The sequence below is a fragment of the Pinus tabuliformis genome, chromosome 4_2, assembly GCF_031772625.1.
Source record: "Pinus tabuliformis cultivar Carrire ecotype Pingquan chromosome 4_2, CPIR1, whole genome shotgun sequence".
NCBI classification, from domain to species: domain Eukaryota; kingdom Viridiplantae; phylum Streptophyta; class Pinopsida; order Pinales; family Pinaceae; genus Pinus; species Pinus tabuliformis.
In genome coordinates, this window is record NC_142304.1 from 881,949,580 (window position 1) to 881,967,616 (window position 18,037).

At 40.2% G+C, this 18,037-nt stretch overlaps 1 protein-coding gene across 1 annotated transcript in view; it reads left to right on the top strand.

Annotated features, from left to right (window-relative positions):
• The first annotated feature begins 542 nt into the window (after window positions 1-542).
• The window catches only part of LOC149172510 (protein-tyrosine-phosphatase MKP1-like), an 88,004-nt gene continuing 70,509 nt past the window's right edge, over window positions 543-18,037 (top strand). Inside the window, exon 1 of the mRNA XM_089424339.1 lies at window positions 543-3,487. Coding sequence (XP_089280465.1) covers window positions 1,517-3,139 — 1,623 coding nt within the window. The 5' untranslated portion in view covers window positions 543-1,516 and the 3' untranslated portion in view covers window positions 3,140-3,487. The remainder of the gene's footprint in view (window positions 3,488-18,037) is intronic.

Sequence of the window (18,037 nt, forward strand, 5' to 3'; positions counted from 1 at the left end):
CCAAAAAATTATTATTATTTTTTTCTTGAGGAAATATACGAGCATATCCACACTAAGGGATCAATATCCTGCTGGCTTATTAGCAGAGCCTGACCTCGAGGGCGTCAAGGATAATTGACCCATGACCTCCCATTAACGAGGTGCCTTAGTGATGAGAACTCAACCAATTGAGCTAACCCTCAAGGCTTACTTTTGGAAATATTTCAGGATATTGACCCAAAAGAATCACGCCTTGCTAACTTATTAGTAGAGCCTAACCCCGAGAGTGCAAAAGAGAATTGACCCATGACCTCCCATTAGCGAAATGCTTTAGCAATAAAAACTCATCCCACTAAACTAACCCTTGATACTAAACCCAAAAAATATTATATAATATAATATTAAATTAATAAAATAAATAAATAAATAAATAAATATCCATCAATAATAGAATAAAAAAGCAACGAAGCTAATCAATTCACTTTTCGCACCCCTCCATCCAGACATCAATGTCAGAGTAATTGAGAGCATATTCATAATCGGAAAGTCTTTATTTTTAATTTCTATAATAACATTTTCTACCGAAATGTCTGATCGGGTTGTTCTACTCTATTACAAACCCGTGGGAAAATGTGAATTGCTTATCTGTGCGTGCGATTATGGTAATGGCATACCCATATCCATGGTTTCAATACACCAACGGTGGGAGTGGTAAAATCCTTAGATCAGTGGAGTGAGTTTACAATACCCAATTAAATGTCTGATTGGGTTGTTCTATTCTATTACAACCCCGTGGGAAAATGTGAATTGCTTTATGTGTGCGTGCGATTATGGTAATGGCATACCCATATCCCTGGTTTCGATACACCAACGGTGGGAGTGGTAAAATCCTTAGATCAGTGGAGTGAGTTTGCAATACCCAATTGAATGTATTGGGAAATTGGTGAAACTCCGAGACCTTTCAAATGCTGAAATTGAAAGGATTTTAGTGAATTGTCTGCATCATGGCATTGGAAAATGTCTGCGTGTGTCCATATCAAGTTGTTAGCATTTGTTGCCAGGCTTGAGAAGGATTTTGGCGAGAATTTTGTCGCCTTACTGTCAGATTTGATCCATGAAACATTTTTACCTGTACCCATTTCAATTCCTCGAATAATTTGGACTGCCCAAGAGAAGATTCTTCCGAGAATTCTCTGTGCAATAATGTATTTTATACAGGGATTATACTTCTCTGTACCCATAACAGATTTTATACTGAAGAAAATGTGTTTGGCCTAATGTTTAGGCATAGGGATTTCATTGCCGTAGGATCATGTGGGGGTATGCTTGTCTGGAAAATGAGGTTTTCCAATTTTTCATGCCTGAGTTTGTGTTCTTAACTGTATTCTCATTCTTCTAGCAGTGGATTTTGCAGAACAAACTGGTGTAGAACTTGTTAGTGGCAAGGAACAAATGCTTGGATGTCAACAGATCAGGTACCTAAATTCTCCAGGCCGATAGAATTGTTTTATTCTAAACTGCTAAGAATATACAGATCATGGGTGATTTGGGGGATGCCACATTGAGCATGGAATTATTAAGGCTTAGAGTGCTAGACACATGTGCCACCCCAAGACACAACTGGAGATCAGCATCTTGGTGCAAAAAACCGAATTCCCCCTCTCATTCATCTCCAATACCAGAGTCAAGTTCTAGCAATGGAGAAGAGGGCAATGACAGCTTTGTATTGTTTGATGATACAGGAGTCAAAACGCAGTCCAGGAAACCCAATTCTCCCTCTCTTCCATCCCCAATACCAGAGTCGAGTTCTAGGAATCGAGAAGAGGGCTATGACAAGTTTGGGTTATTTCTTGATGCAGAAGAAGATAACAAAGAGCAGGAAGTCTCATGCACACGCCCCCCTCGGTTTTTTGATTCACAAGGACGATATATGCAACTTCTCTGCCCTCCATTTAGAGCTCTATCGTTCTCAGGATTTTCGCACAAGGAAAGCATGTCAAGAGAGCCAGCTATGCATACCTTGCCAAAGCGAGCACTGGACACTAGAAATGAGACACAGACGAAAATTGATCTAAATTTTGTTCAAGATGTTGTATACGATGAAGAACATCAGGCTGGGGGTAATGATATTATTGAAGAGAATGGGGAAATGGAAGAGTCTAAGGATCGAGCCGCTCAATGCGACAAAGAATGTTCACAGGTTCTTCCTTATCTGTTCGTCGGTAGCAGAACAGTGGCTCAGAAGCTATCAACTCTGCATCATTGTGGAATCACCCACATTCTGAATTGTGTGGGCTTTGCCTGCATAGAGAATTTTCCAAATGATTTTTGCTACAGGACACTCTGGTTAGAAGATAGCCAAGGCGAGGATCTCACTTGCATTTTATATGATGTTTTTGATTTCATCGAGGAGGTTCGTGAACAAGAAGATTGCAGGTTATTTCTGCATTGTTGCCAAGGGATTTCAAGATCTGTGGCTCTTGTTATAGCATACTTGATGTGGAAAGAGCACAGATCATTTGACGATGCTTATGCATTTGTCAAGGCGGCAAGGTGTATTGCAAGCCCCAATATTGGTTTTGTTGTCCAGCTTCTGCAGTGGCAGTCAAAAATACAAAACCCACCCAGCGAAAATGTTTTTCGCATGTATTGTGTGGTCCCTCACTCTTCATATGCACCACTGCATCTGGTTGCCAAAACTGTGCCCAACCCAAGTATTTGTTCTCTTGATTCGAGAGGAGTCTTTATAATCCAATTATCTAGCAAGCTATATATATGGAGGGGCAAAAGATCTGATCTAGAGATGGTTGCTGCTGCAGACAGAAGTGCTTTTCAACTGGTCAGATATGAGCATGTACAAGGTCCATTGGTATCCTGCAATGAAGGATTCGAGCCAGCAGAGCTTTGTGAAGCTCTTGGAACAGGCAATGTGGAAGTTAAGAACTCCAAGAGTAAACTGGGAGAAATTTCCCTTTCATTTGAAGTAGGGGAGAAGATAGTTGCTGAGTATGATACAGATTATCAGTTGTTCTGGAAGGCCAAATTAGGTGGATTCATGCCTCCTGCAGTTGGAACAGGGGTGATAATCACTTTGCCAGCCAAAGCTGAATGCTTCCGCTGGTTTGGAAGCACATATAACTGTGGTTGCAAGAGACCATGAATTTTTTTTAAGGGTTGGATATCAAATTTTGTTAAAGATTCTCTCCATCTGCCTGTTATCCTACAAGCAAAAGAGAATCAACTAAAGCTGAACAAACATGTAGAAGTATCATTATGCTGATTTGGATTTCATCTTTTGGAAAGAAGATTTGGCTTCAAAATTAACCTGAATGGTATATAGACTTTTCAGGAAATGGTCCATTCTGATTGTGGCCGAGGCCTTGTACCATGGTGGAAGTATTGAGGAAGTGATGACTGATAATGACCTCTTTACATCTGATAGAAAAGTTGAACAGAGATCATAGTATTCAACACGTGAGTGCGTTTCAACATATGAGAACTTTATAAGGTATGCTCAACTGTATTGAATGTTGCTTTATTTTGCTGCCAAGTTTATCCACGGTGACTGTTTTTATATACAACACTGGAGCTGCTCGTAGTATGCATAGTATTTGACTAGACCATGTCAGGCATTGCAAACATTTGCTTTTCTCTTAATTTTACCCATGGCTGAATCTCTGCTTCCACTTATTCTGCTATGTTTTTCAGAGCATGCAATGGATTTTTCATATTTAACATTATCTTGCCATTTACCCCGGTCATTTGGACTTTGATAAACCACTGACAATACGTTTTTAACAAGCAAAGTGGCCTACATTGTTGAACCATTCAGGGAATGATCCAAGATATTTAGCAGCAGTGGATTTCTCATCTCAGAAAATTTAAATATCCCTACGGTTGATGTTAATGGCATCTCTGAAACCACTGTTGTAAGGCTTCTCTCAATTTGTATTGGCGTTTTTGAGCAATGCCCTGCCAATCCCAAGGTTTTGCTCTCCAATTGCCAGAAGATTTCAATGCAAATTCTTTCTTATACAAGTTAGAATTAGTGGCTTGCTTGGTTATGAATTTCTTTCATCAAAAGGTTCAATGATGCACACACTTTAAGCCATGACTTCACTGCCCTTGAATGTGCGGAGAAGGTCTGCTCATGTTTGGCAGATGCCTCCCAGGATCATCTAGCCAGGTCCTCTCAGGCATGGGTACTTTTCAGGGCCCAGACAATATCGTTAGACAGTGTATTGGATCATTCTCAGTGATTGATTCCATGGTAGATTCTTCTTTTTACCCTTTTCCTCTTCATCCTGTCTTATGTACCTCTAGTTAATCTCTTGCACTCTATCCTCTTTCCACTTTTTTGATCTCATATTTAGTTCATGTTCTCTTGTTTGATCCTGTTATATTTTGCTTTATGCTTTTGGGGTAGCATAGGGTGCCCCTACATATTGGCATCACTGGTTGTACTTCTTAGTCCCATTTACCTATCTGTCAGGCTTTATTTAGACTTAAAATAAAATTATCTTGCCTTATCTACATTGTTTCTCAGCCTTATATCTTATGCTACAACTTATGCTACAAAATTAGATAGAACTTTGTAATAAAGGCAGGACAACCTTTAAATCTGAGTCCTGACTTGCAGCATCCTACAAGTTGGTCAGGCTTAAATTTTTCTGTTGGCAGGTATTGCACGATGACACTATATCTATAAAATATATTTCTTCTGTACTGATTATATTGCCTAGAATATTTTGATCCGTGAAGTTGCGGGTTGGCAGGCTCTAATAGCCCACTTGGAGCACAACCCCTTGAAAAATTTGACATTAAGAAGAATTACATGAGAAAATTGCTGTCACATAGATGTCAGTAAAAACAGGTGGGTCTTTAGACTTTTGATCATAGTTGAGGAACATTCCTGAGATAATTTTCTTTGACACTCTAGACTGTAAAATTTCTGAGAATGCTGCAAAATGAAAACCCTCTTGAGGAAATATCTTTAGCAAGAAGCCAAGCAGAATTTGAATATTTTTCTTAACCAGACCATATAAGGGTTCCCCTACATATTGGCATCACTGGTTGTACTTCTTAGTCCCATTTACCTATCTGTCAGGCTTTTTTTAGACTTAACTAATCTACATTGTTTCTCAGCCTTATATCTTATGCTACAACTTATGCTACAAAATTAGATAGAACTTTGTAACAATGTTGCACGAAGCGGGAGCGAAGCGGGGACGCGGAAGCGTCATTTTCCAAAAATCTAGGAAGCGAAGCATCCGCGGAAGCGTCTGCTATATATATATATTATATTTTTTTGCATTTATACTCAAAACAAACATCCCAAATACCAAATTAATTGTAGAAGACATGAAAACATGCATATTTTTGCATAAATCAAGATAGATATGGCATCCATGATTCCATTGTAGTTACTAGTATGTACAACAATCATCTATATTCTAGCTATTACAAACATACATCAAATTTTTAAGCATATTATAAAACATAAAACATTTAAGCATATTATAAAACATAAAACATAGAGCATATTATGATTTATCTAGCAAGTGAGCAACTGTCAACATTTGTCATGTCCAAAATTAAAATAATAATGTTTACAAAATATGTCACTTGGTCACCGCCAAGACAAAAAAGGTTCAAAATTAAAATTCACAAGTATACAAGTGTAATGAGTAATCTATGACAAAGTAGTAGATTGTGAATATATCTACTAATCTCTCCTCCTTCCACCACGAAGAGAACGTGGTGGCGGGCCTCCACGTGGTGGCAATGAAGAAGATGGTGCCTATGGAAGTTGTGGCACTGAAATTGATGAAGAAGAACCCCCTGCTGTTGGTGTTGAACCATGGAACCTAGGAACAAATGGACCAGATGGGGGTGGGGGTGGCATATCAACACGATCATTATCATCCTGGAATCGCTCAAAAAATTCATGCAAAAAAGAAAACACTAGTTAACAAAAAAATAAAAAACATGAATTAGAGAAATGCTTTATAAGGAAAAATTGGAAAATTCATAGTACATACCACAATGGACATATCTGGATAAGAGCATCCTCTAATTGCTCTAATCACAACACTCCATCCTCCAAATTGGGCTCCTCTGGATTCTTGTCCCAAATCAACAAGTCTTTATTAGACTTTGCATCTTCATAGTAATGGGACAACAATCGCAAGTTGTAATGAACATAAACCAAGCTCTCTGCTCGGTCTAAACTCAACCTGTTCCTTTTAACACTGTGGATGAAAGAATAAGAGCTCCAACACCTCTCTGCAGAAGCAGTGTTTACCACCTGTGATAGCACCCGCAATGCCAAAGCCTGTAGAAGTGGAGTACCCCCTCCATGCATGTTCCACCACTCAAGAGAAGAAAAAGTCTCTCGATCTTTAATGGCATGCATGCTCCCAAATGGACTAGTGTTAAGCGTATAGTTGCTCACCTGTCTCTGTACCAATGCAGCCTCCTCCTCATCAGGGATTAATTTACTCAATGCAGCCATATATTTTTTGTGAACCTCTTGATCTTGGTGTGGTTTTCTCCTGCTTCCCCCCCCAGGTGCTGGTGTTGAAAGCCATGATGGATGATAGTATTTAGGTGTCAAAACATATGCTAATGCATGCAATGGAACATTTAGCATTTCCCATCGGTTTTCCACCTCTGCATGAATATAATTGTACAAGGTGGTATCTCTAGGCTCAACAATGTCTTTAATTTGCCCCAACATGCTATCCATTTGCTCATACACCTCCCCAATTACTAGTCGATCTGAATCTGCAAACTTGATCATGTAATAAATTGGTTTGGTGAATTGCAAAACATATTTAACCTGTCCCCAAAAGTAACTGTCAAGAACAGTGTCCTTGACTGCATTAGCACCATCTATGTCAGTGTTAATTTCATCCCATGATTCAGCACACACCATATTAGTTAAAGCTTGTCTCACCTTCACTAGCTGCCTAAAGGTGAGGTAATAACTAGCAAATCTTGTCTTTGCAATTTTAAGCAACTGCAACTTGGAGTAAGTGCCATAGAAGTAGTTTACCCTTGTATGCCCTGTGATGAATTTAATGAGCTGCTTCCCTCTCCTGTAAAGCTCAGTAATCCACCCACATTCTTTGTGCTTCACAATATCATGCATCAAAGATTCAAAAGGTTCAATGTGTGAACCAGGCACCCAGACCAAAAGATGTGTGGATAAGTACGCTCAATAATTTTTCTTGCTGCCTTACAATTTGCTGCATCATCTGTGATCACTTGAACCACATTATTCGGACCAACATCTTTGATTGATTTCAATAGGAGATCTGCAATGTTTTGTGCAGATGCAGTGATGGAGGAGTCATGACATGTAATAGATACTGCACCACTAGAAGAAACACCAAGAACATTTATCAAATGTTGGTTTCTAATATTTGTCCACCCATTTGATACAATGGATACCCCAGAATCTACCCATTCATTTGTAAAACGTGTCAAAGCTCTTTGAACCTTAGCTTTTTCTCTTTCTAATAACACTGTTCTAGCTTTCTCATAGTTGGGGGCCTTGTATCCTTTTGGGGCTTCATTGATGGCCTTTACCATTTCATGCCAATAGGGAGAGCGAAGCACATTGAATGGTACACCACAAGCACAAAGAAAACGGACTATCTTTCCATCCACATCATCCCTCCCAACAACATTAAGGAAATCCCCTATTGTTCTTCTACCTCCAGAGCTTGCAGAAGTACCATGAGGAGATGAGCAGCTACCAAATTTAGAGGTTGCACTTGATTCAGAATGAGTTTTTTGTTTCTTGTTCTTTTGTTGTGCAGCCATCTCTATTTGGATGTATTTTCTTCTTTCTTCAGTTGAAATGTTTGGACAAATTTGTACCCTCACAGGACCCTTTTTTTCATCACTGTCCAACACCCCACAAAGATGCCTCCTCAGACGGGTATATGAACCATAATATGGTTTTCCTTCATGACAACCATGAGGGCACACAAATTTGTAAGATCCACCACCCTTTCCACCATCAAGTTTGGTCACATAGTTCCACAAGGGTGTTGATGTAGCTTTCCCATCTTGTGTTTCAGTGTCCCCTTCAGGTTCATCTCCTTCCTCTTCAAACCCTTCCTCCTCATCATACATTGGGTCACTCATATTGGGACCACTGTCCTCTTGTGTTTCTTCCCTTCTATTCCTATTTCCCTTTGCCATCATTAAAACCAAGAGTGGAATGATACATAGAAGCCAAAAGAACACCATCTTGGAATATGGATATAGGTGGTGGACAACCTGTAAGTAAAGGAGCAAGTAGAAACAATGGGAAAGAGTAGGAGAGGGAGGAGAAAAATATAAAAAAATTGTCAAAAAAATAAGGGAGTTTGGGGTTTGAACTTATCTCTTTAGGTCTTGTAGATGAAGTCCTCCAAGCTCTTACTCCAAGCTCCTCCTCCTTTTCCTAGCTCCTCCTCCTTCACTCCTCCAAGCTCTCCTCTCTTCTCTCCTTTCCTCTCTTCTCTTCTCTTCTCCAACTCTCATAAACTCAAAGTGAGAAAATGAGGAATGAATGGGGGCTTTATTCTCTTCATTCCTCACCTTAACCTCACTCTAACCTCACCCTAACCCACCCCCTTTATGCTAAGTTAACAAAAATTAAAAAAAAAATTAGAAAAAAAATGTTTTTTTGCCTTGCGCGCGGCCTCTTTCCGAAAGCGTACGGGAAGTGTACGCTTCCTCCTCCGAAGTGCCACGCTTCTGAGGCCCGAAGCGCCGTACGAAGCGCGCTTCGGAGGCCTGGAAGCGGCGCTTCCGTACCGCACTTCCAAATTTCTAGGAAGCGGCAAAAAATGCTGAAGCGGCGCTTCTGAATTCGGAAGCGCCGCTTCCGGCCAAGCTTCCTAGGCGCTTCCATACGGGACACGCTTCGGGGCTTGGAACCCGGGGGGGTGCGCTTCGTGCAACATTGCTTTTTAATAAAGGCAGGACAACTTTTAAATCTGAGTCCTGACTTGCAGCATCCTACAAGTTGGTCAGGCTTAAAATTTTCTGTTGGCAGGTATTGCACGATGACACTATATCTATAAAATATATTTCTTCTGTACTGACTGTATTGCCTAGAATATTTTGATCATTGAAGTTGCAGGTTGGCAGGCTCTAATAGTCCACTTGGAGCACAACCCCTTGAAAAATTTGACATTAAGAAGAATTACATGAGAAAATTGCTGTCACTTAGATGTCAGTAAAAACAGGTAGGTCTTTAGACTTTTGATCATAGTTGAGGAACATTCCTGAGATAACTTTCTTTGACACTCCAGACTGTAAAATTTCTGAGAATGCTGCAAAATGAAAAACCTCTTGAGGAAATATCTTTAGCAAGAAGCCAAGCAGAATTTGAATATTTTTCTTAACCAGACCATATAAGATTATGTTGTTATCACTAAGAAACTTGGCCAGCTTTACCCTTGACTGGTATATCATAAAGGAGATCCTTCAATGACAAAGGTTTGCTTTGATCATAAAAAGCAAAATGCAGGTTTTGATAATTCTGGATCTGTGTTATTTGCTAAGGTTCAATGTTCACCATTTTGCCCAAAACGGGAACTAGACATGCTTAAACCTTCCGCACTCCTCAAAATAGTTCCGCTTACACTGTTTGATTTATAAAACAGAGAATGCCAAGCCAACTGAGCAATGGCATCCATCAACTCCTATATCTTCAGACTTGATTGTTTCTCTTGAAGTCTCATCTTCCTAAGGCTGGTGATTGGTCAGAAAGAAGCCTTGACTTTCAGTAGGTGAGCTTTTCTCTAAACAAACCTCTTGATGTGGAAGTAATCGTGGCTTTCCTTGACCCTGTCAAGACTTCCAAATTAAGCTTCCCATCTTATTAGATTTTAACCATTTATTTTTCACATGCTAAGGGATGGAGGCTCTACCCTTTCCATACTTAGATTTCTGGTTGTTCAAATTTCTTCCTCAGGTAGCAATACCCTTTCATTTGGCTTAGCATCAGCTTTTGAGTTCTGGGCATGGTAGACATACTGTAAGCTGGCTTGGGAGGAGGGGACCAGGTCCTGAATCCTGTCAACCACCTTCTGTAGGAAATTAGGAATAATTCAAACAGAGGAGGATCCTCATATTGTCTCTATGATTAAGGTTGAATTGAGGTCCTCCAGGTCCATGTGCCAATTCAGCTTGGCTGGGGGATTTCCAACAGACTGGTGGACATTTAGCTTCCATTTTTCTTTTTGCCTTTCTTTTAGAGTTGGTAGGTAGATCTGAGTCCTAAGCCTTGATATTGATGTTCGTTAGAATTGTTTTTGAGAGAAGATTCACAGTTTTCTGTTTTATGCTTTGGACTTTGGGTGCTGATTCTTTAATATCAGGTTGTTTTTCATTAACCATATTTTCCAAATAGCCTTGGGATGAGTTCCCAGATTTGCTCAAGAATAGGCTTCTTCTGAAGGGAACCTTTATACTGTCCATTGAATTCCAGCCTCCAGGAGAACCTGTTCTTCAGCCGTGGAAATATTAATTGCTGCCTGTCCTGTTTCCTCTAGAAGTAGAGAAACTTCTTTTGTTACTCTTCATTCAAAGAATACATGCTGTACCGATTCCTCTGCTTGCTTACAGAAGCCATACTTCGATGGACCTACAATGTCTCTTTTCCTCAGATTTTCTTTCACGAGTAACTTTCCATGAGCAAAGAGCCACAAAAGGATGTTGAACCTTAGGGATGGAGATCGATTTCAAAATTATTTTCTACTTTGGATCTGGGGTGTTTTCTTCCACAATCATTCCTGGAATTCTGTATCTCTCTTTACTGCAAAAGAACCTGGCTTGCCTCAGACTCTGAAGTCGGAAAATGCTCTTGATGTCAAGGAATAACCCTTTAAAGAGCTTATCAGTTCATGGAGTTCACATTGAAAGTGCTTGTGAAGATTGAATTTCTGGGAGCTTTGCCATCCTGAGTCCTGACCAGGAGAGATGATTATTCCAAGGTGCCATGTCTGTGATATCTTAAAGATTTGGTGAGCATGACCAGTCTTTGAGATTCCTCTTTCCAGATTGAATGAGTTTCTTACCTGGAGAGATGCTGTCATCTCATGATATCTCTGAGCTGCCTCTGGGATCCCAGAGAATATCGTCCTTGATAAGTGAGGCTCCTTGGCATATGCTTTTCCATGCTTTGGATCTGTGAGATCTGCCCATTGTTCTCAAATCTACCTTCTGTCTGTACACCTACAATATTTCTTTAGAAGGATTTCCTTCCTCCACGAGTCTTCAAATAACCTGCCAAGCATGGTCAAGGAGTGTATTTTGTAGGGATTCCAGAAGTGGCTTGGAGATATTATGGGATGACTGGATTTCTCTAGGTTTGAAACTCATTGAATCTGGAGCCATAACAGTTTGGCTTTTGGAACTCAACTCTCCAATAGCTGATCTCGGATTCCCACTCCACCCCCTAATTTGTTGTTTTCACCTTGTTCAAGCAACTAGAGAGGATTTCTTCTGCTTATTCTGCTTACCTCCCTTCCACATGAAAGTTCTGATCAATTGCTGAATTTTGTTTAACACCCCAGCTGGGGCTGCTGTTATTGAACTCCAGTAAACTGGAAGGGCCATGAGGACTCATTCGATTCAAGTGGCCTGAGCACACAGGTTCGTTCATTGGAAGCCCCACGCCGCCATTTTCTGTTTTATTCTCTTGAAGATAGGGTCATATGACTTGATAAGAGTTATCCTGATGAAAGGGGAATCTTGAGATACTGGATTGACTTTTGCCTTTTTTGTGCCTGAAAATTGAGGATCTCTTCTTTCCAAGTGAGAGTCAGTGATGTTCCACCCAAAAATTTTGCATATCTTGTTGTTTAGATCTCCTCCTAAAGCCTTGAGAAATAAGTCCAAGATACCTGTGAATCTTCTGGCAAATGTTACTGAGGATAGCCCCCAGCAGGATTGTATCATGTGTGAACGGGGAGTGATTTCAGTCATCACTCTTGACTATTTCCATCCGTGGAATGTGATTTCTTCCCCTGGCTTCCTCTAATGTTCTTCCCAGCATGCCATCAAAATGAATAAAAATGAGGAAAGGGGACAACCTTGATGTAGGCCTCTACTGACTTTGAAAAAACCAGCTTCCCTATCATTCACTGAAGGGGCTGTCCAGGGGTTCCCAGTACACACATACACTCAATCTATTTTGAAATAAGGGTTTTGGCCGGTTTTGTTTCTTGCAAGAGAAGTAGATCTGCCTTTCAAAGCTTGGTAGCTGTCTAACCTTAGCTCTTTTCTCTTCTGGCCCTGGCCCAATTCCAGGAGAGGACCTTCATCATCAATTGGATTTTGATTTGTGGGAAGACCCAGAGGAAAAGGCCTGCTGAATAGTTGCTTGATTTCCTAGGGCTTTATTCTTGGTGGCTTCATTCTGCATAAGGGCAGGGCCTGATCTTTAGGAGTGGGAAGATGGATCTGATTTCTTGTTTTTGTGGCAATTGCTAAGTCACCTGGATCTATGGTTCTTTTTGGTTGGTGGGAAGGAGGCCTTTCTTCCTCTGCTTCGTTACCATCTCCAGGGGGATCCACTCGATGCTTCTTGTTAGATGAAGGATCCGTAGCCCTTTCCTGAGTGTCTTCCTCTTCCTTGCCTTCCTGTGATTCCAATGCTGCAAATCTATTCTCTGTTTCGATTACCTTTGGAGAAGCAGGATACCAGGTCTTCTCCAACGTATTTGGCTGCACTTTTGAGAGGTTCTAGTTTTTAGCACTGGATTGCTCTTCAAGGATTTGTGCACCAGTTTGAGTCTGTCCATAGTCTTGTTGTCTCCTGTTGCTTTATACCCTTTGAATCCATTTTCTTTGACAGGCTGGGTGAGTGGGATTCTTTTTTGGATAGTCATTGTCAAAGTGACCATATTTGTGGGAGAGGTTGCATTTAAGTGGAACTTGCTGATAATCTTGCTTGTGCTTGTGTGTTATGAAACCAGCTCAAGAAAAGATAGAAAAGATAGATCAACGCCTTAGAATTCAGCCTCTTCGAGGGGGCAACCTCCTTTACATTACATAAATGAACAATTCTTGGATGATACAGATGAAAATACCTCCTTTCTATATATAGGAGTCTAAGTGGTCCCAATACAATCAAAGCCTACATAACAATAATATTGTAGGGCACAACAATAACAATGGTGGGCTTCTATGTGGCATAATAGTAACAATATGGGCACTACATGGGTACATCAATATAATAAGTGGGTTATACTAATAACAATAAGGGGTTACACTAGTAGTATAGGGGCCTAACATGCCCCTCTCCTTCAAAAAGCGTTGTCCTCAACGCTTGAGTAGTTCTTGATGCTTCTATATAAAATTCTTGTCCTCCCATGTGGAATATTCAGCGGGTAAGTTCTTCCACTTGATGAGATACTCTGAAATAGATCGATTTCGTAGCTGTCGGGTTCTTGTTTCTGTGACTGCTCCAGGTTCCAATATGATTTTTCCTTCCTCTTCAATTTCTGGCAATATTGCTTGAATTGGGATCTTTTGCAACTTTTGAATAAGTGGCCATACTTCTTCGTTCTTCTTCCATTCATCTGTTGCTTCGTCTATCCAATTTGGTTGGATAATATAAATAGCACAAAACAATGCTTCCACATCCTCATCCTTGAAGCGTCTTCCCATTCGGTAAGGTCGCCATTTTTTAAGTGCATGTAGTATTGGCAACATTTCCTTCTCATAAATAGCTTGCTTGAAATGTAGCAGTAAAAATACCCGATCACTCACATCAAAACATTTTTCACTACGATGTTGATCTACCTGTTGTTTCATTTGATTTTGCACCGAAGTGGCGTTATCCTTTAAAAGTTGGAGAACTTGTTGTTGATGCTCGATATGATCTTTCTCTACTTGAACCTTTTTCTTCTTGATATGTCCTTCTATCTTTTGAGGAGTGGTAATTTCTTCCAGTCCTTTACAAGATATGGTCGGATTCATTTCTTGATGCTCGATGTGATCTTTCACTTCTTGAACATTTTTCTTCTTGATGTGTCCTTCTATCTTGATAGTTTGAGGAGTGGTAATTTCATCCATTGAATTACAAGATATGGTTGGATTCATTTCTTCTTTCTCGATGTGATCTTTCACTTCTTGCACCTTTTTCTTCTTGATATGTCCTTCTATCTTGAGAGTTTGAGGAGTGGTAATTCTTTCCAATGCTTTACAAGATATGGTCTGATTCATTTCTTCTTTCTCTGGGGTGGTGTCCTGACGTATATCCTCTTCTTTTGATGTTTCTTGATCCTTTTCTTCCTCCTCTTCATATTCTATGTAAAATAATTTCTTCTCAGCACACCTATGACCTTTAGTGCATTTGCTATCACAATTGTAACAAAGCCCTTTTTCTCTTTTTTCTTCCAATTGTTGTGGTGTAACCCTTGTAGGTTGTGGAAAGCTGGAAGAAACAACACTTCCATATTTATAGTTGTGAGGGGTATGCTTCCTGGTTTCCATAATTTTGCTTTCCATTATGTCACAAAGCCCTTTTACTCTTTCCAATTGTTGTGGTGTTGCTCTAAAGAAGGTGTTGCTCTTTATATCCTCATAATGTGCTATCATTTCCTCCGTGAAAATTGACCACGTAACAAGTTTTTTACGAGAACAAAGCCCTTTGTACCATAAACATTGATCTGGTTCTAAATATGAAGATGAAATACATACCTTTTGTAACAGTTGTACACCATGTATATCAAAATATTGCTCCATCTGAAGTATCCAATTTACCGGATCTTTGCCATCAAACTTCCTCATCTTGCTTTTTATTGATTTTAGGAGCTCTACCTTGAAACGACTGTAACTCTGTACTTTCGGATATTTAAGTTCTGAACTTGTGACCTGTAGTAGCCCTCCGTGTCCTCTTTCCAATGCCACAAGTCTGATCCAAATTGGATTCTCCAAGAAAAAGTTATGCACAATCTCCCGCAGTGACCTGATTATAGACTAGTTCAGTAGAGCGAACTTGTATGAAGTTCCACGTGTCACTGTTTCAACCTTTGACTTTGAAAAATATATAAACAGAAACTACAGTCTGTCCTCTTTCTGTAACTTCTTACGAAATTTCAATCCGATGCTCAGAAAGAAAGTTATGATGATTTTCGCTAGGTCACCTGTTTTGAGTGTAATTCAGGAGTCTGAAAAAAGACCCACTTCCGCAGATCCTATCTCCGAAAATATCGCGCGAAAAGATCTGAAATTCGGACCCAAGGTTCAGCGCCACTTCTTCTCAAATGGGTTTTTTTTGCGACTTCTGAAACGTCACAGAAAAAAAGTTATAGCGAAAATTCCACGATGACCTGTTTGGAGCAGCGAAACCCTAGAATCCAAAGCTCTGATACCAAATGTTATGAAACCAGCTCAAGAAAAGATAGAAAAGATAGATCAACGCCTTAGAATTCAGCCTCTTCGAGGGGGCAACCTCCTTTACATTACATAAATGAACAATTCTTGGATGATACAAATGAAAATACCTCCTTTCTATATATAGGAGTCTAAGTGGTTCCAATACAATCAAAGCCTACATAACAATAATATTGTAGGGCACAACACTAACAATGGTGGGCTTCTATGTGGCATAATAGTAACAATATGGGCACTACATGGGTACATCAATATAATAAGTGGGTTATACTAATAACAATAAGGGGTTACACTAGTAGTATAGGGGCCTAACATTGTGGACCTGGTTATTGATCTCCAGCTTGATGCTTTCCAAGAGAACTTTTTCCATATCTACTCCTACATAGTTTCTTGCTCAAGTGAAAAGTCCATTTTTAGCTCAGATCTGTGTATATATCTACCCAGTGTATTTCCTTTGATGTTCCAGAATCCAAAAAAATCATTGGTAGCAAGAGGAGTCTCACCCGGACGAGGATGGCAGACGTTCGTCTGGATCAAGTGATAGGGACCAATGCTTTAGGTAAAGGCCATTTGCTCCCATGAACCATTGTCCTCTAAAAGATTTGTTTATGGAATTAGAGCTTCCAAAGAGCAGAGTAAAATCCTTACACTAGAAATTTTTTACCTCTTCTGGGGCTGAAGCAGACCATTGAGTCTTGATCCATGCTTCAACAATTTTCGGCTGGGGTCAATTGCCATTGAATTTTTCTATCAGAGCATTTTCAGAAAACTCTACCACCCTTGTTAGATCTGTGGATTTGACTTTGAGCCTTGGGTTTCCTTTCATTCTCTTGACAAAGCATGATGATGGTCCTTTTTAATCCTTTTAAGACTATTTTGGTTGCAGATTCTGCTACAGCTTCGAAGGCTGAAGTCCCTGGAAAGGGAGAGGGAGCGATTTCCTGGTTTCTCCCAGGGCTTGTTTCTCTGCCATTGTGAACTGCTATTCCTGAATGAATTTTATGTGAACAGGCTGCTATACCTGAATCTGCAGCCTTTGCTGTCTGATGCTTGCAACTTTCTCAGACTCTGGTGAAGACGCTGAAAACAATTCCAAAATGAATGCTTCCCTGCAACTTCCCTTGGTGCCTTGTTGCTTCTGGAATCACCACTTTATTTATTCTTTTGGTTTAAAGAACAATTTGAATATCAATACAATTATTTATTTGTTGTTTTATTCTCTTTTGTGAAAGATGCTTCATATTTGTGATAAACAAATGTTATTTTACAAAACATATTTACTAGGAAAATGGCCCACAAAAGGCATGCCACCAAGAGAACGAACAAAAAATCTTCAGAATATTCAAACCATGCCATACTAGATGACCAACATCTAATATAACGGAAACAACAAAATTGTCAGAGTGCCATGTTTATAGCCATTAGTGGGGAATATCATAACCAACAGATCAACAATCTTATTAATCATAAAGTAATAATCCCGTGCAAGCTAGGCACCTGAACCCACCCAACTGGTAGTGGGAATTTGGTCATCGTCATTTTCAGGCATGGGTCCCCATCCATTTTGTGGCGCCTCATTAGCTAGGACATTTATGGTTCTGTTCAATACTGCTTCTGATGGTGCGTGTTCATTCTTTGAAATTGCAAATGGGACGGTTGGGAAGTTGTAATTTTGCAGGGGATAGAATATGTAATTATGCTTCTGCCTTGGCCAACTGTGATGTCTTTGCTGGTGATCTTTATTGTCCACCCTATTCCTGCATTGTCAGGAGAGTTCTGCTGGTGTCGTTTTGATTACCAAAGGATGCTTCTAGTGAGACTGCTGATGGAGCATGAAGCACTTCCCTCATGTGGTTGAATATAGTCAGTCTAACTTCATAGCCTTCATTGCTTGTTTCTGTATTTGCAGGAACAAATTGGTTGTTGCCAGAATGTTAGTTCAAGTCAGTGTTGCAGGGGAGCGCCCCCACCTCCCTTGATCCCGCTCCCAATCCGTGCTCCGGGCGGGAGCGCGCTCCCGGAATTTTTTTCGCTCCCTGCCTATTTCCGGATTGAGTTGCGGAGCGTCGCTCTGGGAGCGATTTTTATAGCCCGGGAGCAGTCGGGCGGCTATAAAAATCGTTCCCGGCGGCGTGAGCGATGCCGAAAAAAATCGCGCGGGAAAAAAAGTTACGCTAGAAAAAAAAGGCGCCGGTTGGAAAAAAAAAAGGGAGGGAAGGGAGGAAAGGGAGGGAGGGAGGGAATATAAATAAACCCTCCCTCCAATGAATTTCATTATTTTAGAAATTGAGAGAGTGAGAGTGAGAGCAAGAGAGAGTAAGAGAGAGTGAGGAGCAAGAGAGAGTGAGGGGCAAGAGAGAGCAAGTGAGAGTGAGAACAAGAGAGAGTAAGAGAGAGTGAGGGGCATGAGAGGGCAAGTGAGAGTGAGAGCAAGGAGCAAGGAGAGAGGAGCAAAGACTTGCAAGGGGAGATTGGAGGCCAAAGAGGTAGGCTTTATTCTAGCAATTTTTTTTTAATGTTCATTCCTAAATAAATAAATAATTTTTTTTCTCCCATTCCCATTCCATTTTTTTGTAGATTCAAAACTTCAAATTTCAAACACCATGGTTATATTTCTTGGCATTTTCTTCTTCTTGGTTCTTTTTTT